This window comes from Myxine glutinosa, chromosome 10 (assembly GCF_964187855.1).
Source record: "Myxine glutinosa chromosome 10, kmMyxGlut1.1, whole genome shotgun sequence".
NCBI classification, from domain to species: Eukaryota; Metazoa; Chordata; class Myxini; order Myxiniformes; family Myxinidae; genus Myxine; species Myxine glutinosa.
The window spans coordinates 135,558,277-135,585,838 of record NC_136270.1 but is presented as its reverse complement, the minus strand read 5'-3'; the positions used below and the strand labels follow the sequence as shown (position 1 = coordinate 135,585,838).

The window sequence follows — 27,562 nt, the reverse complement described above, 5'->3', positions numbered from 1 at the left end:
CACCTTGAGCAGCCTGGCGCTCGTCCAACATTTTGAAAAAATTCCTATATTCTCTTGGAAAGAAAACACTTGGGGCATTGTCAGACCAATGGTTCTCAAAACAACATGAACACCTTGGGGCATTGCTCATCTTTTTTCCGCATCCAGGACATCTGGTTTTACAAAGATTTCTGTTCAAGTGAAACAATAGAGCCTGCACATAGAAATTGGGAACAAATCCTGGCACAGTTTCAAGGGAGTAAAGTGGAATACGAGCCTCCGTGAAGTCTTGGATCGATCCGTGTCGACGTACAAGGTGAGCGATGGGTTTTAGCAACCAAAATCAATGGATATACACAAAGGCCTCTCACAAACAACCAGGCCAGAAATGTCGGCATACCTATAGAATACCAAAATCCATGGATATACACAAAGGCCTCTCAAAAACAACCAGGCCAGAAATGTCGGCATACCTATAGAATACCAAAATCAATGGATATTTCTGTTACGTGCTCCTCACCGACCCCCTTGTCACGGTGTACCTCCGAGCCCCGAGAGGAGTCACGGCAGAAAAATGTGTTATTCTGTATGTCAAAGATCAATGGTGAAGCCACACCAATTGTTACTCACAAACAAATATTGTATTAAGATCACACAAGAATAACCATACAACAATAATATGAATCAAAAGTTAAAGTACAATCAATGTTCTATGATGGTACCATCAGTGTTATAATATATAACTCACTGTGCTCCAAGTGAGTGAAACCAGAACATCCCCAATGTCTCTTATTCCCGGCTTCAAGCCACAGTTAATTCGCTCCAGCGATCGATAGAACGAGGTCCAATCGAAACCAGAATCCCGTGCGGATGGCAAGAACAGTCACACAGCCGAAGCTGTACAAAGGCGCCCGAAGGCGACTGGGAAATCCAAAGGCGCCCGACAGGCAACTGAGAGATCACACCCTCGGGTATGGACGAATTAGCCTTCAAAAAGCCACGTCACACACACGCCCCAGATCGACGTCTGAATGCGGCGAAAATGTTCGAAAAGAAACGAAACCGCGAGCGAAGCACAAGTCCTGCGCGAGTCAAAATGGCCGACGGCCCGGTCTCGTGGCGCACCAGCACGGCGATGATTCTCTCCTGAATCGATAGCAAAACCTGACATGCAGGATAATCGGTCACAGTGATGACAACTCGGTCGCAGGAATTCCTTTCCCGGAAACCAGAAAGTTCGCTTGGGACTCTTGCTCGCCAACGTTCGCTTCAGAACCCGGAGCAACTCGGCTTTCTTGTCAGACCTCTCTCGCTCCACCTTCTTTCTTTCCTCTTCCTCTTCTTCCTCGTCCGGTTCCCGATCCGGTTTCCTGTTTCCTTTTAACACTAACTTTTTTTACCTTTTGACAACAGTTCATGAACAATAAACCTTTTGAACACAATAATAGTACATGGAATCAGGGAATATTTACAGTGGATGCAAGCCACCACAACGGAAGTGACGAATCCGTAACAATACACAAAGGCCTCTCAAAAACAACCAGGCCAGAAATGTCGGCATACCTATAGAATAGCTTCTGTCTTTGGAAGCACACGCACAATTGCAAGAAATCCTCTACCCTGGATATCAATAAGTCAGGGGTGAGATCAACACCTATTGGTGACCACCTTCACTCAATCCTTCACAATTGGATGCTACATTTTGAACCCATGTTGTTACACGTGATCACCGAGTCACCTGTGCATCTCCCACTCAAGCGGAAATTGGCAGCAACTCAAAACATATGCAGTGGGATTATCGACGTCACAACAAAGTAAAAAAAAACCAAAAAAAAAAAACCTAATTTTGGGATGAAATAAATAAAAAAAACAACCAAATAAGGTAAGTTTTTTATTACAATTATTTTACCGATTGCCATCATGACATATTTGACATTTTTCTGTCTGAACCCACAACAAATAAAATACGCAATTGCAACAACCCACACTACAATGTACAACTACAAACGTACAACTACCTCTCACATAGACATCTTCATACAGTTGTTACTAGAAGCCGGGTGTTGGCTTAACGGTTAAGGTGGTCGCCTTAAGATTTGGGTCTTCAGTTTGAGCCCCGGTCGTGCTGTCGAAATAACACCAGGTCGGTTGACTCGGCCTGTCAATCCTACCGAGGTCGGCGACATGAGTACCAGGGGCACTGCATCAGTGACAGCCACACTTCCAGAAAATGATGCAACCAGCAGCCACAGGCTGCATACAAGAACACACCAATAGTTGATATTCTTGCCAAACAGTCACCTATGACAATAATGTTTAAAGATGTCGTGAGGGCAATCCGTCAAAGGATTGTGGTGTCATTCCTACCTTGTTTGGTTGATTTGGGGGGGGGGGGGGGAGGGGGGGGATTCCAGCACAAGGTACGCGTTTTCTTTTCTTTCTGACGTGTTTTTTCTGTTTCTTTTTATGGGTGGGTGGGAGCGGTGGAATACAGCTCTGTTTATTCTGGCTCTTTCCCTCAAATGACACATGCTAACTTGCAATCTTTACGCACATCACAGCAGAGATTATTACGGCAGAGTTTCCCAGTCTGTGCAAGCATCAAACGAAACGTGTGCAATGGTTATGAGAAGGGTTGCCGATTGCCAAACAAGTTCGATTCCTTTTGAAGATGCTATGTTGTGAGTGCAATAACCCAGAGACGATGTGACTTCCTCTTATTGGAATTATAGTAATCACCTCAGCCATTGTTGTTACAGCCTGGCTGAAGAAAGAAAGGGAGAGGGTGGAGGAGAAGGAGGAGGAGGAGGAGGAGGAGGCGGAGGAGGAGGAGGAGAAGGAGAAGGAGGAGGAGAAGGAGAAGGAGGAGGAGGAGGAGGAGGAGGAGGAGGAGGAGAAGGAGGAGGAGGAGGGGAAGGAGCAGGGGCAGGATGTGGAGGGCAGGGAAAAACCTCCCACTACGATTCTTTGATTACCATCCCTGCTGTCCATCTACCCTGACGATTTCACCCTGCATGACGTGATCACAACATTTCATGGTCAACAATCCTGGGGTTTTGACACTTGTTTAGTCACAGCAAGTGAATGGGAAGATGAAGGAAAAGGTGGGAGGACTAAAAGGGACAACAATGATGTGACCTCACCTGTGAAGGAAGTGATGAGAAGTGCTGAAGAATACAACGCGATCTCTTGAGAGGAAGAACACCCTCTACAGAGCTGGCAGCATCACCATGGTCAAGAGCAACAGCACAACAACAACTTCACACATCGTCACGATTATGTTACCCAACCATATTATGATACTCGGACTACAACCTCATCAAGTTCTTGAAATGATTAAGAAATTGCTAAAGGTCTTGCAATAGGCCATAGGCCCAAACCACAAATTTGACTCATCGGTACTATCTTTGGGCACAACACAATTTCAATTTGCAGATAATACAAATTTAATCTATAATTACTACTTATTGAATGGTCCTATTATTCACACCTTCACATGAGGCTGGCCAAGGAGCGTTTTTTTCCAAGTCTTTCATGAACCGGCTGGTCAGCCATGATGTCCAACTGAAGGCAAACAGGCTCGATGGTGTAATGGTTAGAGCGTCTGCTCAGTGTCGGGGATTGGTGGTTAGGCTGTGTGCCCATAAATGTGAGGTGTGTGTGTGTGTGTGTGTGTGTGTGTGTGTGTGTGTGTGTGTGTGTGTGTGTGTGTGTGTGTGTGTGTGTGACTGTGTGTGTGTGTGTGTGTGTGTGTGTGTGTGTGTGTGTGTGTGTGTGTGTGTGTGTGTGTGTGTGTGTGTGTGTGTGTGTGTGTGTGTGTGTGACTGTGTGTGTGTGACTGTGTGACTGTGTGTGTGACTGTGTGTGTGACTGTGTGTGACTGTGTGTGACTGTGTGTGTGACTGTGTGTGTGTGACTGTGTGTGTGTGGCTGTGTGTGTGTGACTGTGTGTGTGTGACTGTGTGTGTGTGACTGTGTGTGTGTGACTGTGTGTGTGTGACTGTGTGTGTGTGACTGTGTGTGTGTGACTGTGTGTGTGTGACTGTGTGTGTGTGACTGTGTGTGTGACTGTGTGTGTGACTGTGTGTGTGTGACTGTGTGTGTGTGACTGTGTGTGTGTGACTGTGTGTGTGTGACTGTGTGTGTGTGACTGTGTGTGTGACTATGTGTGTGACTATGTGTGTGTGTGTGACTGTGTGTGTGTGACTGTGTGTGTATGACTGTGTGTGTGTGACTGTGTGTGTGTGACTGTGTGTGTGTGACTGTGACTGTGTGTGACTGTGTGTGACTGTGTGTGAGTGTGTGTGTGTGTGTGTGTGTGTGTGTGTGTGTGTGTGTGTGTGTGTGTGTGCGTGTGTGTGTGTGTGTGTGTGTGTAGGGGGGGATTGGGGGCGGGGGGTCGGAGGGGTGGGGGGAGCTTCACTACCATCCTTAGATCCTGCTTCAAATAAAAACTACAGGGTGCCCACAAAGTCGCGCATCATAGACAAAACATATATTTATAAGGTTGACTCCATCAGTTGTTCGAAATGTGTCCCACCACTCCCAAAACATGTTTGTAAATGGAAAAGCAGGTTTCTCTAAATGTTCTTCAACATATCCGGGCTAATTGGAATCATTGGAATCTCCCACGATGAAGCTAACTCCAAGGGCCTTTCACTCACTCACCGCAGGCAGGTTGGTGGTCTTTCCGTCTTCTACCGACTCCTCTCCGGCCTTGCCCCCCCAGCTCTCTCTGGGCTCTGTCCCCCAAATATTCCTACAGGTCGCACAAGATCTGCCTGCAACCCTCTTATGGTCAAACTGCCAAAATCAAGACTTTCTGCTCACCTTCACTCCTTCATTCCTCTTTTCTCCCGCCTCTGGAACAAACTCCCTCACTCTCTTCAATCCCACTCCACCCTCCAGGTCTTTAAAACAGCTGTTCACCACCATCTCTTATCCTCCCCCATCCAAAACCTTGATCTTTTCTACCCTCGCTAATTTCGGTCCCCTTGTTTTATACCTCTCCCCCCCCCCCCCTCCCCTTCCCACGCCTCCTGCCCCCAAGCCCTCTCCCTCCCACACTTCTCCCTGCTCTCAAATGTTGTGGTTGTGTGCTTCCCCTTCTCTCCCCATCTTGTCTTCCGCTCCCTCTTTTTGTATATTTTGTTTGTCTGGTTGATTTGTTTGTGAAGTAAATGTTAGCTCTTTCACGAGCCTCGATTCAGTATACAAAAAAAAAATAAAAAAAAATAAAAAAAATCAATTAAACAATTTCCTATGATGTGCAACTTTATGGACACCCTGTAGAATGGCACCCTTTGACGTGTCGACATCGACCGATATGCCTCCACCCATATTATACACACTTGTACCAAGTTTGATTTAAATCCTGTCAGCTGTTCTGAAGCCTCACATATTTACCTGACACGACCTCTGACCTTTGACCCCTTGACCTTAAAATCGAATGAACTCATCTTTACATCATAGTACATAATTTATATAGTTTTGACTTAAATCCCTTCAGCCATTCTCAAGTTATCGCGGGAACAAAAACCTATCACGGACGGACAGCCGGACGGACAACCTGAATACCAATTTGGGCAGCAATTTGTAATTGGTTCAGGGTGCCGGAGATAAGTCTCCTACTCGCCACGAAAGACATCGCAGGATCTTTAACATCCACCAGCTGAGGCGGAGTAGATGGGACACCCAGTCTTAACGTCCATCCGCGGGATGGCACACTTTTTAATGAAACTCCCAAAATGCAAAGCACCGATCCGACGATTTGTAGCCACATCGGGAATCAAACCCAAGCAAAACATCCCATTGTTAAGTGCAAACATCTCGTCACTTCCTCCAGTTATGATCCGGCTAATTATTCACACACAGATGACACGTGGTCACAAACAGGTCACAGATTATACAGCTCACAGGTAAGTGCCCGACATCGGAACCATCCTGTCGACTTCAGATATAATATCATACCTTTATTTAAAAGCACAAGTGAAAGAGGAAGCTTATTTTTAAAAAAGAAAAAAGTAGATATATACATATACATACGTGTATGTATATATATATATATATATATATATATATATATATATATATATATATATATATATATATATATATATATATATATATATATATATATATATATATATATATATATATATCGCACCCATGTCCGAATGAAGCGGTTCAGATTCGCATTTTTAATATATGAAATAGGCAAAGCCAAGAAACGAATATGAAACATTAGAATTACCCTTTATAACCCATTAGAATTACTATTTAGAAATCATAACCCATTAGAATGATCCTTTGGAACCAATTAGAACCCTCTAGAATTACACTTTAGAACCCTTTAAAATACCCCGTGGGACCCCTTAGAATTGCCCTTTAGAAATCATAACCCATTAGAATGATCCTTTGGAACCAATTAGAACCCTCTAGAATTACACTTTAGAACCCTTTAAAATACCCCGTGGGACCCCTTAGAATTGCCCTTTAGAAATCATAACCCATTAGAATGATCCTTTGGAACCAATTAGAACCCTCTAGAATTACACTTTAGAACCCTTTAAAATACCCCGTGGGACCCCTTAGAATTGCCCTTTAGAAATCATAACCCATTAGAATGATCCTTTGGAACCAATTAGAACCCTCTAGAATTACACTTTAGAACCCTTTAAAATACCCCGTGGAACCCCTTAGAATTGCCCTTTAGAAATCATAACCCATTAGAATGATCCTTTGGAACCAATTAGAACCCTCTAGAATTACACTTTAGAACCCTTTAAAATACCCCGTGGAACCCCTTAGAATTGCCCTTTAGAAATCATAACCCATTAGAATTATCCTTTGGAACCAATTAGAACCCTCTAGAATTACACTTTAGAACCCCTTAAAATAAGTGGAACCCCTTAGAATTGCCCTTTAGAAATCATAACCCATTAGAATGATCCTTTGGAACCAATTACAACCCTCTAGAATTACACTTTAGAACCCTTTAAAATACCCCGTGGAACCCCTTAGAATTACCCTTTAGAAATCATAACCCATTAGAATGATCCTTTGGAACCAATTAGAACCCTCGAGAATTACACTTTAGAACCCTTTAGAATTACCATATAGAACCCTTTAGAATTACCCTTTACAACCCATTAGAACCCTCAATAATTACACTTTAGAACCCTTTACAATTAAACACGGTGTGTCAAAAAGGTTCTTCTTCTTTTTTTGACGGATGGAAAGAAGTACATCGCCAAATATTGAAGCAGCTTCACCACTTAAAAATGGACAAAATTCGAGCATCAAACTATTTTTTTTTAAGCATTCTATAATAACAGGTTCACGTTAACCTTGGTCTACCGTTGCACAACCGACGCTAGTCTGCATGCCAGCGACACGGTAGTTGTGGACCAGGAATCCTAAGCTGGAATAGACAATGGAAATTTCACAATTCGAATAACTTACAACAAACGGTCTTTGATGGCGTGCTCAGTTCAGCCTTCTCGGAGAGGGATAATAAAACATCCCCTGTGCAGCACAAGGCCTCGAAAAGCAAACGCGATTGAAGGATACAGCTGAAGGTGTATGTTGGTGAACAGGTACTGGGGGATCGATGAAACATCAACGACTTGAATCAGCTCCAAGCTTGGATCGAAGTACTGGTGCACCTGTCAGGAGTGGAGTGAACGACACATTCACACTATGCTTGCTTAGGAAGAAAACAAGCAAACAAACAAAAAAAGAACACAAACAACCAACGGGGATGAGTAAACATTGCCCTGAAAAAAAAAACAGAGTCTTGCATTTAAAAGCACGAAATCCGACGCAGCACAGGATCGAGAAATCCGAATGAATCAATCACATGACCCAAGAGAGACGCATGTTCCACAAGGTACGAACACAAAATGCCCATTTGATTGGCCGACTGCATCTGTGCAGGATCATATGTTTATTAGGGATGCAAAAATTGCAGAATGACCTTTTGAACCAGTACCTTGATATCGCAGGTGCTTGTGAACACATCCCGTCCTCCATGCCGCACGATACCGCACGCATGTCCTACATCCCCCCTTGTTTAAAAGCATTGACACCTCCTCCAGAAACCAGACAACTCATCAACCTCACAGAATACAAGCTCAACACATACCGACCGACATTCCTCCAACCCACTTTTCTCTCATCTGTGAAACAAACCACGGATCTTGTTTTCCTCTTTTTTTTCTTCTTTTTTTTTGTATACAGAATCGAGGCTCATGAAAGAGCTAACATTTATTTCACAAACAAATCAAACAGACAGACAAAATATATAAAAAGAGGGAGCGGAAGACAAGATGGGGAGAGAAGGGGAAGCACACAAACAACATTTGAGAGCAGGGAGATGTATGGGAGGGAGAGGGCTTGGGGGGAGGAGACGTGGGATGGGGGGGGGGGGGTGGGAGAAGTATAAAACACAAGGACACCAAGGACTTCCAGGATAGAAGTTGGTATTTCAAAAAAGTGGATTTGGGGTGAAATTAGCGGGGGTAGAAAAGATCAAGGTTTTGGATGGGGGAAGATAAGAGATGGTGGTGAACAGCTGTTTTAAAGACCTGGAGGGTGGAGTGGGATTGAAGAGAGTGAGGGAGTTTGTTCCAGAGGCGGGAGAAAAGAGGAATGAAGGAGTGAAGGTGAGCAGAAAGTCTTGATTTTGGCAGTTTAACCACAAGAGGGTTGCAGGCAGATCTTGTGCGACCTGTAGGAATATTTGGGGGACAGAGCCCAGAGAGAGCTGGGGGGGCAAGGCCAGAGAGGAGTCGGCAGAAGACGAAAAGACCACCAACCTACCTGCGGTGAGTGAGTGAAAGTCCCTTGGAGTTAGCTTCATCATGGGAGATTCCAATGATTCTGAACGCTTTGGTTTCAACAGCGTGAAGACGAGCTAGGTGTGAGGCAGGAGCACCAGCCCAGAGGGGAGAGCAGTATTCCATTTAGCTGCAGATGAAAGCCTTGTATGTGGTGAGGAGCTCAGGTGTGCCAAGGAAGGACTACGCATGACGGAGGTTGCCCAGTCGGCGACTGGCTTTGGAGGCCAGCTTGGAAATGTGGCTTTCCCAGGAAAGATCATAGCAGATATTGAGACCCAAAAGCTTGAATGACAGAACTTCTTGGAGAGGATTATTCAGAAAGTGGATGGGAGGGTTGTCCAGTCGGTCTTTTCAGAGAGACATCGTAAGAGTGTGAGATTTGTCAGGATTGAAAGACATGTTCCACTTGCTTACCCAGTCTGTGATTTTGTCCAGGTCTGCAGAGAGTGAGGAGGCTGCAGACTGCCGATCTGAGGGGTGAGGAATGGAGCGGCAGAGAGTAGAGTCATCAGCAAAGAGATAGAGAGGATTTTCAAGAGAGTCAGAGAGATCATTCATGAAGACCAGAAAAAGCACAGGGCCCAGAACACTGCCTTGGGGAACTCCAGTCTGAACAGGAAGAGGAGATGAGAGAAACCCATTCAGGGCCACACGTTGACTACGACTAGAGAAGAAGTCCGCCAGCCATGCATGGAGATTTCCATGGATACCAAAGGAGGAGAGTTTGGTGAGCAGAGCGGGGTGCCAGACCGTATCGAAGGCACGTGATATGTCAAGGGAGACAGCTCCAATTTATTGTTTGGCATTGAGGACCTCCATCCATTGTTGAGAAAGCAGAAGCAGCATGTCCAGAGTAGAGTGACCAGGTCGGAAACCAAATTGATGATCAGAGATCAAGCCATTGGAGAAGAGGAAAGATTTCATATCCGAAGCAACGATGGATTCCATGACTTTGCCGATAATTGGGAGAAGGCTGATTGGTCTGTAGTTGCTAGGATCTGTTTTTGCACCTTTTTTGTGCAAAGCGGTGATGTTGGCTGATTTCCAAGCAGATGGCAGATGACCTTGAGCAAAAGAGAGGGTGAAGAGAACAGAGAGAGAGCGTGAAAGAGCAGAAGAACAGGATTTTAGGACCCGTGGGCTGATGCCGTCAGGTCCAGTTGCAGAATCAGTCGAGGGTTGACAGAAACTTTTCCACCTTGTCAGGAGGAAAGGACACAGAGTCCAGGAGCAGCTAGGTACGACTGGGTACGGTGGGTACAGAGAGGGATGGGTTTGGGACACAAAAAAGGATGATTTGTTCATTTGTTCAAAAAGGATGATGATGATGATGAGAGGGATGGTTTGTTCTTCTGTCTGGTCCTTTGAGACCGATGCTCATTGCATCCTCTTTACCTTCGCACTAACCCCTTCCCGTTTGTCTGCACGTTTTCCTCCGCCTCTCTGTCAATCCGTCAAGTTTCCACATTATGTAGTGTAACTCTTCCATGGGTCTATACCTCTGCAGATTGGTGGGAAAAGAAAAACTGTAATTTAAAGATACCAAGCATGTCTTTTTAAACACAAGTCACTCATGGTGTCACATTCTCCGTGATGGTCACCGCCACCTTCAAATATCAAAACTTATATGATGTTGTTCTCAATCCTTTCCTCCATACTTTACATGGCAAATCTTGTAAGAACTCTGGAAAGTCTCGTTTTCTCTCTCAACATATCGCAAGGTACGTATTCACTTATTTTTGTCCTTTATTTTCCGCTTTACATTTCTCAACATGTTCAGGTCGTTACCTCTGCCACGGAAGGTGGACGAAGGTCGTTTTCATCCCTATGTGTCTATCTGTGAGCACGATATCTGAAAACGTTTGACAGATTCGGACGAAACCTGGTGGATAGGTTGGATGCGTGACCAGGATGAATTGATTAGATTTTGGTGAAGATACATATCCTGATCCAGACATGAGAATGTTTTAAAGTGACCTCATTCTCTTGAACAATGGGAGAGATAGAGCCAAATACAACATACAGCACAAAATCTCAAAGTTGTGGACGAGTTATCACAAAACTTGGTGGATGAGTCGGATAGGTGACAAGAACAAGCCAATTCGATTTTGGTTCAGGTCCACCGGATTCATATCCGGCCAGATCAGTGGGATACAAAATAAACTGTTCAGCCTGGCGGAGGTATGCGCTCTATAAAGTATTGTCGCGTTCACCGGGATTAACACCCTTGGTGACGGATGGCCAACCATGCTTTAACTCAGAGGCGTTCACCCAACCTATGGCAGCTCCTTTTACACACGCGGGGGCGGTGGGGGACGAGGCTTACCTGCACGGGTTTCACTTGGGCGTCCTCGAACCCACTACAATTAAACAACACAGACGAGAAATTATAATTCAACAAACAATGGGTACCCCGGTGTGTACCCCGGTTTAGAATAGGTACACCGTATCCCTGCGCATCGTAAGAGGCGACTAAGGGTTGGCGTCAGGAAGGGCACCCGGCCATAAAAACATTGCCTCAAACAGGGAACCATGATTGTCACGGGGCCCGCAAGGCTAACCCCCGCTCTAGCGGGGAAAATGGCCTTAAAACGATCATTCATTCATTCATTCAAACAATGGGTAAAATAAAATAAATGCCAGGATAACAGAACTGTCCGGTAGTGATGGGCGTAATCGATTAAAAGTAATCGATTATTTTGATTACTGTTAAGAATTGTGGAGTAATTGGTTACTTCCTGAGTAGTCGGTTACTTGGATGAGTCGATGGTCGCCGATGTCCTCATGATTGACAGATGCCAAATTCTATTAGATTGTTATAAAAGCTATCAAATTGTTTCATTTCTATTTATTTTATCGAAATTTTCATTCCAAATTTTATTTCGAAGTTTGTTGCTGGCCTGAATCCCCAGTACGTGCTCCCTAGTCGTCGCACAGTCATGAGGAGCTTGTTACCTACTTTATTTGACGAGACAAAAGCCAACGCAAAGACTCTAATTGACCGTGCTTCATCAATCGCCTTAACAACTGACGTCTGGACATCCCGCCAGACGCAAGGATTCATCTGTCTGACTGCACAACATCTGTGCCGTCGGAGCGACTTTATTCCAAAGCTGGAGAGCTGATTTCAGAGAAGAGAAATCGCCTCAAAGACAAGCATGTCAACATGTATTTGTTCGTTAACAAGAACTTGTAAAGTGATGTTCCTATATTGTGCATGTCATTAAAAACTTGCTGCAAATAAATTGATTTAGTCTTCATTTTCATTTTTTGCATTGCGATTGTAACAATGATTTGAAAAATAAACTTGAAAAGACACCCCCCTCCCAAAAAAAATCAACTCAAAGATTACAATAAATAACTAGTCCCCGTCTCTAACAACAAACAGCAACCCGTCTCGAACCACCGCCTCCCCCCAACCCCCCAAAAAAAAAATACAAAAAAAAACAGTGACAAAAATCAGACCAAGTAGTCGATTACTCTCGATTACTCCTTGCAAAAGTAATCAGTAATCGCGATTACAAAGAATCGATGGTATCGCCCACCACTACTGTCCGGTAACTAAAATTCCTAAATTTAGACGTCTCCATACGGACTCATAAAACAGACACAGGGATAATAAATGAAAGTAAAAATGCGTGTGGTAAAATTCCTAAATTTAGACGTCTCCATACGGACTCATAAAACAGACACAGGGATAATAAATGAAAGTAAAAATGTGTGTGGTGCGTTTTGTCTGCTTAGTACTCAGCTTTGAGCAGCCCTCGAACCCCATCGGCCCTCTGAGTCCTTGCGCGGGAAACTCACGCCTTGGCGAGAAGTCGCGTTCCCACGCCAGCCTCTGCCATGAAGCGAACAGGTCCTTCCTCGCCATCCCACGCTCCACAAAGCGCCGAGGTTTCTCAGGCGCACACGCCACGGAACACTGCCGTCAAGAAGCCAATGCCACCGAGATTCAGAGAGAAGGATGCGTCCGCCTTTCCCCGCAGCCAGGAACAGAGAGAGCGCGTGAATGCCACCGCCGACACCAAGCCCAGCACGAGAGAGAGCAATGCGTGACCACTTGCGGTCAAAGCCAGGACCAAGAGACAGCACAAGCTGCGACCGCCTGTGACCAAGAGCCCGGACCAAGAGAGTATTTGCGACAGCTCGTTATGCCAGCCATGAACCAAGAGAGAGTAAATGCAAACTGGAACCACGACGGGATGAAAGCCAGGACCAAGAGAGCAAAGATGACGGTGCTCAGCGCCAATCAAAGAGTGCCACCCGCTCGCCTCATCCAATCGTCCTTCGGGGTGTGGCCTCATGGTCACTCTCCGCGCCTATCGAGATGATTCGCTGGGTGGTGTCGTCGTGGTCGAATGTCCGGATCCGGTTGGAGGTTATCTGGTTTATTTAGTAAAGGTGCGGAATATGCAAGGCTGGTGTCGAGTGTGTCATAAGGAACGAAGGGAAAACCACAGAGGCAATTTACATACAGGGAATTATTCCTTATACCCTAACTAATTAGCATAGCTCCACCACTCGCATGGAGACAAATATGCAAACTTACTGGACATGCGGCCTGACTTAAGTACATGAGGGTTTATTCTTCTTCACGACATTCAGAGCACACGACCCAATACAATCTACCTGGACTAAGGTAACCAACTCATGGCATCTACATTTGTGATAAACGAACCAAGCTTATAACATATGGTGTAGTCATAAGCATCGAGAAACAGGGACCATCGAATGATCCTGGGCGGTAGTGTGTCAGACGTCGCCTTAGTTGGACCAAACAGACTGATCAGCGGCTTGTGATCAGTGTAATCAGTAATCAGTAATCAGTGTGATCAGTAATCATCATTGGCCCAAAAACGCTCACAAAATCCACCCATAACTTTGCCCTCAACATCGACGGTATCCCAGTATCCACCTCCCCTCACATCCGGAATCTTGGCGTCATCTTTGACCAAACCCTTTCCTTCGACAAATACACTAAACAGATCACAAAGTCAGCCTTCTTTCACCTGAAAAACATTGCCCGTCTCCGCTCATCCCTCTCCTCCACGGCTGCAGAAACCCTCATCCACGCCTTCATCACCTCCCGTCTGGACTACTGCAATAGCCTCCTCTATGGTTCACCCTCAAAAATCACCAATAAACTCCAATACATTCAGAACTCCGCTGCCCGTCTACTCACCCATTCCCGGACCCGTGACCACATCACCCCCGTCCTTTACAAGCTTCACTGGCTCCCCATCCCCCAGACAATCCAGTACAAAATCCTCCTCTTGACATACAAAGCCCTCCATAACCTGGCCCCATCCTACCTGGCTGACCTCCTCTCCACACACTCCCACCCGCAACCTCCGCTCTGCTGGTACCAACCTCCTGACCCCCTCCATCCGGACCAAATTCAGATCCTGGGGGGACAGGGCCTTCTCCATCGCTGCTCCCACCCTCTGGAACTCACTACCTCACACCATCAGAGACTCCTCCTCACTCACCACATTCAAAACATCACTAAAGACCCACCTGTTCAACACTGCATTCAACATTCAACCCACAGCATTTAACCCCTGACTATCTCTTCTCCTTCTCCCTCCTTTTGCTTTAAATATTTCCCTATTGATTCTTGTCTTTTTGCAATTGTTGTTTTCATGTATTGTTATGCATTATGTTTTCCACTCTGTCAAAGCGCCTTTGGGCTTCTGGAAAAGCGCTATACAAAATAAATGAATTATTATTATTATTATTATTCCATTGCCTACCTTCCATAAATGTAACACAGCCCTCCTCCCCCGGAACCGTAGCTTAACGACTCACACTTAATTAGCCGATGAAATAAATTAGGAGGAGCTGTGGGAAGCGAGCCGTAGCTAACTTACCTGTTCTCCTTACTGTTCTACACCCCTTAAGCAACAATTCAAATATTTACACCGGCGAGTTCTCCGTCAATTCCTGGGGCGGATGCAAAATGGCCAACACACAAAAACTCTACCTGAGCCACAAAACCTTAATAAAACTGCAAAAACATTTGTACAACAAAATTGCAAGTCACTTGCATTTCCGGTTCCCCGGGTGAGGTTGTGTGTCGTCAGAGTTGGTCCACGTCGATCAAAGTTGTTGTTTTTTTTCTCAAAGTTAAGTATTTTGTTTGCGTCTACTGTGTTTCTGGTTCGATCGCGTTTTGCTTTTCATGCACAATTGTGAATTAGTCAGTCAGTTTTGTCGTACGTGTTTTGGGGCCTGGTTAGTGAGGAAGTGTAAAATTTATTTGGGAACCGAGTGATTTTCTTGAGCCATAACCTGGGCTACAAATTTATTCCAGTCAAAATCGTGTGTTTAGAACCTACTTATCTCGTGTACAGGTTTTTTATGACTTCCATCAAGGAGTTAAAAGTCGTCTTCAGTAGGCAGGCTATCTCTGGCATTGGGTGAAAATTGGGTTTTTTATGTCACCATCACAACAATGAGAAATTTAAACTATTTACAGTGATACATATAAGTTTATACTTTTTTTATACTACACAATATATCCATATATTCTATACAATAAATCCGTATCTTTCATGGTAAAATAGAGAGTGCTTGTATATAAATTCCATTCAGAACTGTCGGGGAAATTGTAAGCAAAATAATTATTCTAGGGTGTTTGCTGAGAAGGAGGGAGCGTCGGTGAATTATCGCTGGCACCCTGACCAAATGTATTTGCGAGGGAAAGTGTAACTTTTATGGAGGCAATATTAGACCACCTCCTGTCATGGTTTTGTCAAAAACCACAGAATGGTAAATCATTTTGGAATAGTTTTTTAAAAGGTACTGTAATTATTTCTTTATGACAAAGGGTGATATAGTTAGATCCATGGTGCTTTGAAATATAGTGTTGGATTATGTATTCCCAATGATAAATTTATCCTGTACAGTGTAGAGTAATAAATTCAGGAAATCTTGTTGCGTTACGTTTTTAAAATACACTCAAACATTGATATAAAATGCTTTTTTATACTGAGTTCAATAAATAGGATATTAATTTTAAAAAATTGTTTTCAAGGTAAAGGGCGCCACGTTGTCAGATCCTGTAAAGAGGTAAATTAGCATTCAAAGAACTTGCTTACAAATTCCATTGTGTTTCATAAAAACTAATCTCCATCTTCACAATGCTCTGCATTTTAAATGTTTGCTTACAATTGGTGAGCGTAATCTCGGGATATGCTCCACAGGTCGGTCGGAGCGATGAAGAGAAGGACAAGTTCTGGTGTGCGATAGAGAAGCTGATGGAAAACGTGAAAGCTGAGGAAGTTGTTGTGGTAGGAGGAGACCTAAATGGACATGTGGGAAGGGGTATGGATGGTTTTGAGGGAGTTCATGTGGGTTACGGATATGGTGTGAGAAATGGAGAAGGTGAAACGATTTTGGAGTTTGCTGATGGAGCTGATTTGTTGATTTGTAATACTCAGTTCCAGAAAGGGGATAATAAGCTTGTTACGTACACGTCAGGTGGGTCGACAACAACCGTTGACTACCTGCTTGTGCATAGGCGAGATAGGGGGCACCTCCGGGACACAAAGGTGATCCCGGGGGAGAAGGCTGTTTCACAGCACCACTTGGTTGTCTGCGACATAAGTGTGAAAGGTGTGAGGAGAGCTCGGCAGGTGAAGTACCAACCGAGAATGAAGGTGTGGAGGTTGAAAGAGATGACAGTGAGGGAGGCATTAAAAGAGAGGCTGAGTATGGTAGAGGATGATGTGGTTGAGCTTGAAAGTGGTTGGATGTCAATGAAAGATAGTCTGTTGGGAGCCGTTGGTGAGGTATGTGGATGGACAAAAGGACCACCGAGGCACTCGGAAACATGGTGGTGGGATGACGAAGCTGGAAAGAAGATTGACGAGAAGAGGAAGAAGTTCAAGGAGTGGCAGAAGGCGAAGGGTATGGGGGCAGAAAAGGCAGAGCATGAAAGTTATAAGGCAGCCAAGAAGGCAGCAACGAAAGAGGTAGCAAAGGCGCAGGAGGCATGCAGGAAAATGTTCGGAGAACGCTCGGATTTGGAAGAGGGTCAGAGAGCGGAATTCAGGATTGCAAAGCAGATAGCGAAAGAGAGGTGTGATGTGATGGGGGTGAGTTTCTTGAAGGATGAAGTGGGACAAATCGTTGTGGACCCAGATGGAATGAAAGGAAGATGGAAGAGATATATGGAAATACTGTTGAATGCAGAGAATGAATGGGATGCCAACATAGAGGGTAACCCAGTTTTAGGACCGGCAGAGAAGACAACCGAGAAGGAAGTTGAGGAAGCGATAAAAGCAATGAAGGGTAGAAAAACGGGAGGGCCGACGGGAGTTGTGAGAGATATGTTGAAGGCAGCAGGAAATTGGGGTGTGAAGAGAATGACAGAGATCTGCAATCTGGTGGTGAAAGAAGGCCGCATTCCAGTGGCTTGGGAACTGAGTACCCTCGTCCCTCTACACAAGGGGAAAGGTGACCCTCTGGACTGTGGCTCAAAACGAGCGATAAAGTTATTGGAGCATGGAATGAAGGTATTGGAAAGGGTGTTGGAGAGGAGGATAAGGAAGAAGGTGAAGATCGACTAAATGCAGTTTGGATTTATGCCAGGAAGAGGAACGACAGACGCGCTTTTATTGTGAGGCAGTTGCAGGAGAAGTACATGGAGAAGAGGAAGAAGTTGTTTCTTGGGTTTGTTGATCTGGAGAAAGCATTCGATAGGGTTTCACACGAAGTATTGACATGGGCATTGAGGAAATTAGGAGAGGAGGAATGGTTGATCAGAGTAGTGATGGCAATGTACAAAAGAGCGCGCACAGCTGAAAGGACGAAGGACGGGAACAGTGGTGAGTTTGAGGTGAAGGTGGAGTGCATCAGGGGTCGGTACTAAGTCCACTACTATTTGTAGCTGTGATGGAGGTGCTGGCTCGGAACGTCAAGGATGGTTTACCATGGGAGTTGTTGTATGCAGATGATCTGGTGTTGATTGCAGAAAGTATGGATGGACTGAAGGAGAAGATGAACAAGTGGAAGGAATGTATGGAGACAAAAGGTCTGAAGGTGAATATCGGAAAGACGAAGGTGATGGCAAGTGGTAAAGCATGTGGTGAGGTGGAAAGAACTGGGAAGTGGCCATGTGCTATGTGCAGGAAGGGTGTCGGAGTGAATTCCATTCAATGTACAATGTGCGCTGAGTGGGTTCATCAAAAATGTAGTGGTCTGAGAGGGTCATTAACCAGTGTGGCAGCAACATTCAAATGTAAGGTGTGCACAGAGTGAGCTGCAGATGGAAGAAATGTTGAGTTGGATCTTGGAGACAGCGTGAAGATGGAAGGTGTGAAAACATTTTGTACCGAGGAGACATGCTGAATGGAGAAGGTGGATCAGACTCGGCAACGGATGCTAGAGTGAGATGTGCATGGAAGAAGTTTCGGGAACTGAGTGGCGTGCTGATGAGGAGGGGAGTGTCGTTGAAGCTGAAGGGAAAGGTGTATGCTGCATGTGTGAGAAGTGTTGTGATTTATGGGAGCGAGACATGGGTAATGAACGTAGAGCAGCAACGAAGGCTGGAAAAGGTGGAAATGCGAATGGTTCGGTGGATGTGTGGAGTATTGTTGAGAGAGAGAGGAAGACAAATGATGAATTGCGAAAGATGATGGGAATAGACCCTGTGATGGATGCTGTGAAGAGAAACAGTTGGAGATGGTTTGGTCATGTCTGTGTTGAGGAAGGATGAAAGTGACTGGTTGAGAAGAGTGATGGAAATGAATGTAGAAGGAAGTAGAGGATGGGGAAGACCGAGAAAGACTTGGCTAAAGATGGTCGAAGAAGAAATGCGGGCAAGGGGGTTAACAAGGGGAGATGCAGAAAATAGGGCAAATGGAGAAGATTGTCATGGGGACCGCAACGCTAAGCCCCGCTCTTGCAGGGAAAATGGCCTTTAAATGCATGTTGTTGTTTGTTGTTGTTGCTTACAATGAAGGTAAAATAATGTGCACGTGACCTGTGGGGGATGGATCCACATGTACCGTTCTTTCTTCCCACCTGCTTCGCATACAAGTTGGTCTTATGACTGTTTTTTTTAATCTTAAAATTGTGTATGGAACTATCAAAAAATTGTATGCAGTTTTTTTTTTTTTTTAAAGAGCCATATAGAAAACAATTTGGGGATAGGTACAGCGCATGCAGATAGTATTCAGACCCCTTCACTTTTTTCACATTTTGTTATGTTGCAGCCTTTTGCTGAAATCGTTTAAATTCATTTTTTCCCTCATCAATCTGCACTCAATACCCCATAATGACAAAGAGTAAACAGGATTTTAGAAAGTTTTGCCAATTTATTGAAAAGAAAAAACTGAAATATCACATTTACATAAGTATTCATACCCTTTGCTATGACACTTGAAATTTAGCTCAGGTGCCTCCCATTTCTCTTGATCATCTTTGAGATGTTTCTACACCTTGATTGCAGTCCACCTGTGGTAAATTCAATTGATTGGACATGATTTGGAAAGGCACACACCTGTCTATATAAGGTCTCACAGCTGACAATGCATATCAGAGCAAAAGCCAAGCCATCAGGTCAAAGGAACTACCTGCAGAGCTCAGAGACAGGATTGTGTCGAGCCACAGATCTGGGGAAGCCCACAAAAAAATCTCTGCTGCATTGAAGGTTCCCAAGAGCACAGTGGCCTACATAATTCTTAAATGGAAGAAGTTTGGAACAACCAGGACTCTTCCTAGAGCTGGCCGCCCGGCCAAACTGAGCAATCGGGGGAGAAGGGCCTTGGTAAGAGAGGTGACCAAGAACCCGATGGTCACTCTGGCTGAGCTCCAGAGATCCTGTGTGGAGATGGGAGAAACTTCCAGAAGGACAACCATCACTGCAACCAACACTCCACCGATCTGGGCTTTATGGCAGAGTGGCCAGACGGAAGCCAAACAGTTCAATGTTGGTTTCATCAGACCACAGAATCTTGTTTCTCACAGTGTGAGAGTCCTTTAGGTGCTTTTTTGCAAACTCCAAGCGGGCTTTCATGTGTCTTTCACTGAGGAGAGGCTTCCGTCTTTGATCCTGCGATGTCTTTCGTGACGAGTAGGAGAGTTATCTCCGGCACCCTGAACCAATTCGTGCAAATTTGTGTGTATTGGTCGGATTGTTTGCGCCTTGTTTGAGGCCTGGTACTCTTGATGCCTGCCCAGTTTACTCGTCGATCTTTTGTTTATTCACGTTTGTTCTTTTGCTGTATTGCCCTTTTTTCACCCCCCCCCCCCCCCCCCTTCTCCTAACTTCCCCCGAACCTCTTCACATTTGTTTAATGTCTTAAATACAAAAATAAAAAAACATAACAATAATGTCATGTCGCCAGTGATTAAGATCACTGGTGGCAGATAGCCGAACAGTTTTAACTCCGAGGCAGTCAAGCCAAAAAATGGCGGTCAGTCCGTCATGCGCGGGCGAAGGAAATCTGGGTTCTTACATGCATGGACGAGACGAAAGCCACGGGGTTTATTCCTCGAACCCACAAACACAGAAACGAGACAAGGAAAATCAACAATACTACAATGAAATGCACAATAATAAATTTAATGAAATTAAGGCATGGAAATAAAATGAATATCGAGGTAAAAGAAAAAAAAAAAAACTATAGGGACCCTCCACACGCTGATTCAAATAAGAACACACTGGGGAAAGATAAAAGAAAAATAACTAGTTCGTTAGTTGGCCGACACAGCTTTGGCTTCAACAAGGACTTTTGGACGCCTAGTGGTCGATGAACGGGTCCCGTGGGTCGGCGAAAGGACCACGCGTCGGGTAGATAAAGATGGCGCCTAGTCGCTCCTCCACCGCATCACAAACGTGAGGTAATTTGTGCAGGCGGTCCTCTTGCGCTCTCCACTCCATCCGAAACACCATGAGCCCCACAACCCACCATAAACACCCCGTCCTCATGATTGAAATTGCCCACACCGCTCTTTCTCCACACCAGGTCCACCAAGGCTCCGAAGCCCGCTCCACCCGCGCACACGGCACGAAACGCAGCTGTTCGCTAGCACGACCAAGTCAGAAAAGAGCGATTCTTCTTCTTATTTCCTCCCCCTTAACCAACCAGGGCTGCCTGCTCTGACGTCACCCTCCACCCCCCCCTCCCCCACCCCCCAACCCCCCAACCCCCAACCAATCGCCCGAGCTCTGCCAAGTCATTCCATCCCTCCCCGACCAATGATGAAGCACGGAGCGTGGCTTGTCAGTCACAATCCCTTCGAGGCGGAGTTTAGTCTCGTTGGGAATGTTTGGATTACGTCAGCGGTGGTGGGGTGGGTTTTAGCCCTATGGTGAAAATGAGCTGGGTTTCCGACGGCTTGTCGGTGTTGTTGGTTAAGGGGGGCCCAATTGCATGGCTGGCCAAGTGAATGTAAAAAAACATACTGGAAATTATCCTTAAGCCCTACTTAACTAACACAAAACCACCCTCCGCTCCGTGTGGTGACACGTAAACACTCTTAAGCTGTTTCCCTGCTTATTACTCCAGCCAGGGAGGTGTGTGTGTGTGTGTGTGTGTGTGTGTGTGTGTGTGTGTGTGTGTGTGTGTGTGTGTGTGTGTGTGTGTGTGTGTGTGTGTGTGTGTGTTCGTATGTTCGTGTGTTTGTGAACAAGATATCTGGAAAAGTTCTGAATGGATTTGGATGAAAGTTGGTGGGATGATTGCCCTTGGGATAAGGAAGCATTGATTCGTTTTTGGTGAAGCTCAGGATATTATTCCCGATCTAGGAATTTTTTGAAGGATTTTGTTACCATTGGAAGATAGGGCTCATTTTTTTTTTAACATTATCTTCTATATATTCTATACTAGCAGAAGTACCCGGCATTGCCGGGGAGGGGAGGAGAGTGGGGGGGGGGGGGGGGGGAGGAGAGGGGGGGGAGGGAGGAGAGGGGGGAGGGGGAGGGGGATGGGGAAGGGGAAGGGGGAGGAGGGGGAGGGGAAGGGGGGAGGAGGGGGAGGGGGAGGGGGGAGAAGGGGGAGGGGGGAGGGGGAGGAGAAAGGAGAGGGCGAGGGGAATGGGAGGGGGAGGGGAATGGGAGGGGGAGGGGAATGGGAGGGGAATGGGAGGGGGAGGGGAATGGGAGGGGGAGGGGAATGGGAGGGGGAGGGGGCGAGGGGAGGGGTGAGGGGGAGGGGAGGGGGAGGGGGAGGGGGAGATGGAGGGGGAGATGGAGGGGGAGGGGAGATGGAGGGGGTGGGGGAGAGGGAGGGGGGGAAGGGGAAGGGGTAGGGGGGAAGGGAGGGGAGGGGAAGGGGAGGGGGAGGGGGAGGGGACGGGGAGGGGAGGGGGAGGGGAGGGGGAGGGGAGGGGGTAGGGTGGAGGGGGTAGGGTGGAGGGGGTAGGGTGGAGGGGGTAGGGTGGAGGGGGTAGGGTGGAGGGGAGGGGGTAGGGTGGAGGGGGAGGGGGAGGGGGGAAGGGTAGGGGGGAGGGGAAAGGGAGGGGAGGGGAGGGAGAGGGGAGGGGAGGAGGGAAGGGACGGGTAGGGGAGGGGAAGGGGGGAAAAGGAAGGGGGAAAGGGAGGGGGGAAAGGGAGGGGGGAAAGGGAGGGGGGAAAGGGAGGGGGGAAAGGGAGGGGGAGGGAGGAAGGGGAGGGCCAGTCAACAATGACGTTGCAGTTCTCATGGGAGGAGAGCAGCACAACAATCGCGACATCGTCCTGCATCTTCGCAACAACAGCACGAAGCGGCTTTTGGAGACTCACCGATCCTGACGCCCTCCAGTACCGGCGTTGCCGGGCGGGGGAAGGGAGACCCGTACATTCCCAACCCGTACATTCGCCCTCTCGACTCAAGCTCACTCGGACAAAAGCCTCGCACAAATTACACCGTGAAGGACCAATAGCCATGTCTATGCCACAAATCAAGTACGTGAGCGAGTCTGGCGCACTGAATTGAAAATATATAGGACGCTCATACTCCGTGAAAAGTGTAGCCGCCGTGTCGCCATCTTGGTTAACACGACTCGACCAACTCGCTTCGCGGATCTCGTTTGTTTTGAACGTGTCCCAGATTTTAAAAGAGACAACTGTTAAAATGCCATTTTGTGCGGCAATAAACTGCTTCAATCGGTTAAGGAATGGTTGTGGAAAGATGTTTCACAGCTGTTGCAAAGACGTTTAATTCATATCGCACAAAATCGATAAAAATCGACACAAAACACGATCGCACAAAAGGTGAAAAAACGCAATTGCTTTTCGATCTGAATTACGTGCAAACGCGTGACGGAAATCACCATCGCCCAGCATCGAGTGCCAACCAAGATGGCGCCCGATAGCTGCATCTCCACCTATGTGATGTGAATGGCAATGGTCATTTTATTTATTTTCCATTCAGTGGTCTGGCAGCGAGGATGGAACATCACGTGATCGCTCTGAGCGAATCAGCGAGCTGCTCTGGCACCGGCTGAGATTCCGTGTATAATGTTCCTCGCTGAAATGCACTGAGGTAAATATGAATAAAAAATATGGATCTCGTCAAATATTTTTAGGTAGGCCATGTCCTTCCCAGGCTCAATGGCCATGTCTATGCCAAATATCAAGCACGTGAGCCTCTCCATTTAGAAGTCTATCGGTAACACACACACACACACACACACACACACACACACACACACACACACACACACACACACACACACACACACACACACACACACACACACACACACACACACACACACAGTGTTTTATTTATATGGATTTAACATTGTGATATGAAAATAGTTTTCATATTTGTTGTAAATGTAGTTTAAACTCGTGGTTATGCGTTAGAGCGGTGTATTTTTTTAGCAGCGCCGTCTTCAATGTTCTTTTTTTTTTTCTAATAAAGCCATATTCTGTCATTTTAAAACCACCAAAGTGTGTATTAGGTTTCCCCATTTCATAAAATGTATCGTTTGATACGTATAATGCTTTAAAACTGTTTTTTTTTGTTTTTTTTTACCTCAGAAGAGATATCAACATTTAGCTCAGCGAATGTCATTCGCGGTGTCAGTGTTTGATGAACTTATAAAGACTTAGTTCCAGATTTGTCAATGGCTGAGGTATATTAACAAAAGAATAAAACAGATTTGGCAAAATTCCAACTTTTTTTTAAAAGATCGCATATTCACCCAGCATTGTGAGAGGCTGAAGAAGAAGAAACCTCGCATGGGCTTCCCAGACCAAATAAATAATTCTGGTTCTGGCTCTGCGATTTTCAGGTTTATTACTCCCGCCAGAGAATAACGCATTCGATCGTGTCCATCCGTGTGTGTGTGTGTGTGTGTGTGTGTGTGTGTGTGTGTGTGTGTGTGTGTGTGTGTGTGTGTGTGTGTGTGTGTGTGTGTGTGTGTGTTCGTATGTTCATGTGTTTGTGAACAAGATATCTGGAAAAGTTCTGAATGGATTTGGATGAAAGTTGGTGGGATGATTGCCCTTGGGATAAGGAAGAATTGATTCGTTTTTGGTGAAGCTCAGGATATTATTCCAGATCCAGGAATTTTTTTGGGAAATTTTTTTGGGAAAGATTTTTTCTGTTTTACTGCATTAAAGCTTTTATTCTTATTCTTAAATGATGTTTTTCTCCTCTAATTCCGAGATATATCAAAATAAATTCTCTGACAGTTAGGGCTTACTTTCTTTTTCATTTATTGTTTTGGGGAGAGGGGATGTTAAACAAAACGTATTATTCCAACTAAACCCACGGCGGGAGTATGGGCTCTACTGAGTGGCGTTCTAGTTTACATTGAAATGTCACCTAAACATCCACTGTCTATGCTAATCTATACGATCCTATCTCCACTATGGTATTTTAATGCCCTACCCCTACAAATGCAACAATAATTGTACACCGCTCCTTTCCTATGCCATCTCCAGGCGCTGCATTCGGGGACCGGGAATGACGCACACTGAAAGAGAGCAATCCGTTTTCACTCCCGTTTCTTGTTGTACACCGCTCCCTTCCTATGCCATCTCCAGGCGCTGCATGACGTGATTGCCGGGAACCGAAGGGGGCCCGGAAATGACACACGCTGAAAGGGAGCACTCAGTTTTCACTCCGGTTTCTTTCTTTCTTGTTTTCCGGGCGATATCTCAGCCATCGTTTGTGCTAGGAAGCTGAAATTTGGGCAAAATAGTGAAGAAGTGCTTTGGCAAAAACGGAATTTTTTGTTTTTTGATTAATCCTGTCCTGGAAGGACTTCTGTCCTGGAAGTCCTTGGTGTCCTTGTGTTTTATACTTCTCCCTCCACCGCCCCCCCCCCCCCCCTTCCCATGCCTCCTCCCCCCAAGCCCTCTCCCTTCCACACATCTCCCTGCTCTCAAATGTTGTGTTTGTGTGCTTCCCCTTCTCTCCCCATCTTGTTTTCCGCTCCCTCTTTTTGTGTGTTTTGTTTGTCTGGTTGATTTGTTTGTGAAGTAAATGTTAGCTCTTTCACGAGCCTCGATTCAGTATACAAAAAAAAAAAAAAAAAAAAAAAAAAAAAAAATCAATTAATTGATCAGTTATTTAATTATTATCGATTAATTAAGTCGATAAATTAAGATGAATTAAGTCGATAAGCCTGGTGTTGGCCTAGCGGCTAGGGTGCCAGCTTAGGATCCCAGGATCCTGGGTTCGAATCCCGGTCGATCGCTGAATTAACGCCAGGGGATTTGACTCAGCCTGTCATCCTTCCGAGGTCGGCTAATTGAGTACCAGTTCACTGGTAATTCCCTGCTTGTCGTAAAAGGCGACAAAAAGGGTTGGCGGCAGGAAGGGAATCTGGCGGTAAAACATTGCTTCAAAAAGGGGACCGAAAAACAACAACAACCACGGTCCCCGAAAAAGGCCAACCCCCACTTTGCGGGGAAAAATGGCCTCTAAATGTCGTTATTTTATATATTTTTTAAATTAAGTGTTGGGCTAGTGTTGGGCTAGCGGCTAGGGTGCCAACTTAGGATCCTAGGATCCTGGGTTCGAATCCCGGTCGATCGCTGAATTAACGCCAGGGGGGTTGACTCAGCCTGTCATCCTTCCGAGGTCGGCTAATTGAGTACCAGTTCACTGGTAATTCCCTGTTTGTCGTTAAAGGCGGCAAAAGGGTTGGCGTCAGGAAGGGCATCTGGCCGTAAAACATTGCTTCAAAAAGGGGACCAAAAAACAACAACAACCACGGTTCCCGAAAAAGGCCAACCCCCACTTTGCGGGGAAAAATGGCCTCTAAAGGTGGTTATTTTTTTTATTATAATTAAGTACCTATTGTGCACCACTCCTTTCGTATGCCATCTCCAGGCGCTGCATGACATCATTGCCGGGCACCAAAGGGAGCCTGGCGATGATGCAGGCTGAAAGGGAGTACTCAGTTTTCACTCCGGTTTCTTGTTAACTGGCAAAAAAAAAAAAAGTGTGTGTGTGTGTGTGTGTGTGTGTGTGTGTGTGTGTGTGTGTGTGTGTGTGTGTGTGTCCGCTCACTTAAACTTGCCTGCAGGTCACAATTTTAAACCGATCTTCACGAAACTTCACCAAATTGTCGAGTTCGTGGTCCGACAAAATCCTATATATTTTTGAGGTCAAAAGTTCAACATAGGCCAAAGGCAACCACTTTTTTTCTAATTTCTAAAATACTCAATTTTAATCCGATTGACTTGAAATTTGAATTGGATTTTCATATCGGGTAACTGAATTCAACCACCAATTATTTGTGAGGTCAAAAGGATGCTCCACTGAGTGCCATTCTGCTTTGTTCTCTTTTTACCAAGTGTCGCTCCATGATTGATTTTTCATTTGTTTGTTTTCTTGTTTGTCCGGGTAATATCTCAGCCATCCTTTGAGCTAGGAAGGTGAAATTTCAGCACAATAGTGAGTAAGTGCTTTGGCAAAAACGGTATTTTTGTTTTTTGATTAATGAATTAATTGAGTAGTTACTTAATTATTATCGATTAATTGAGTACTTATTTATTTCCTTTTCATCTGGGCAATATCTCAAGCACCTTTTGACCTAGGAAGCTGAGATTTGGACATGACAATGACCAAGTGATCTGGCTGTAAAGGGTATTTTTGATTTATTGATAAACCAATTATTCGATTAATTATTTAATTAATCGAATAATGACTTAATCCATTAATTTTTTTCAAGTTACAGATTCGGATGAAACAGTGGTTTTTGAGGTCTTCTATTAGCCAATTGATTTATTATTTTATGATCATTATTTATTTATTTTCATTATTTATTTTCTTTCTCATCTGGGCAATATCTCAGGCACCTTTTGAGCTTGGAAGCTGATATTTGGGCACGACAGTGACCAAGTGATGTTGCTAGAAAGGATCATTTTGATTCATTGATGAATCAATCAATTATTGAATTTTTCCGATTAATGACTTATTAACTCAACTGGACTATGTCCAGCTGAGTTTTTGTCGACACCCAGTGTCCGTCATCCGTCGTCCGTCTGTCTGTCGTCCGTCTGTCTGTCTGTCGTCCGTCTGTCTGTCGTCCGTCTGTCTGTCGTCCGTTTGTCTGTCGTCCGTCTGTCTGTCGTCCGTCTGTCTGTCGTCCGTCTGTCTGTCGTCTGTCTGTCTGTCGTCTGTCTGTCTGTCGTCTGTCTGTCTGTCGTCTGTCTGTAAACAATGACGTCTACGCTCTAAAAGTCACAAATATTGATGAAATTTGATGAAACTCGTTATGCAGCATCTTTAAGACATAAACTAGTTTGGGATTGCATTTGGGCGTTGCACGCCCAAGAATGG

The 27,562-nt window shown here is 45.4% G+C and overlaps 1 protein-coding gene and 1 long non-coding RNA gene across 8 annotated transcripts in view; one reads left to right on the top strand and one right to left on the bottom strand.

The window, feature by feature from the left end:
• Positions 1-27,562, bottom strand: part of MTBP (MDM2 binding protein) — a 101,358-nt gene that overhangs the window by 46,618 nt on the left and 27,178 nt on the right. For all 7 annotated transcript variants that reach the window (XM_078786155.1, XM_078786158.1, XM_078786157.1 and 4 more), the window contains 2 exons: positions 7,552-7,646; positions 3,123-3,195 (listed from right to left, as the gene is read on the bottom strand). In XM_078786155.1, the coding sequence (XP_078642281.1) occupies positions 3,123-3,195; positions 7,552-7,646 (168 nt within the window). The remainder of the gene's footprint in view (positions 1-3,122; positions 3,196-7,551; positions 7,647-27,562) is intronic.
• On the top strand, positions 2,628-23,699 carry LOC137433738 (uncharacterized). Its single transcript, XR_010985726.2, has 3 exons — positions 2,628-2,660; positions 16,031-16,117; positions 23,189-23,699. It is a non-coding gene; the product is annotated as an uncharacterized LOC137433738 (long non-coding RNA).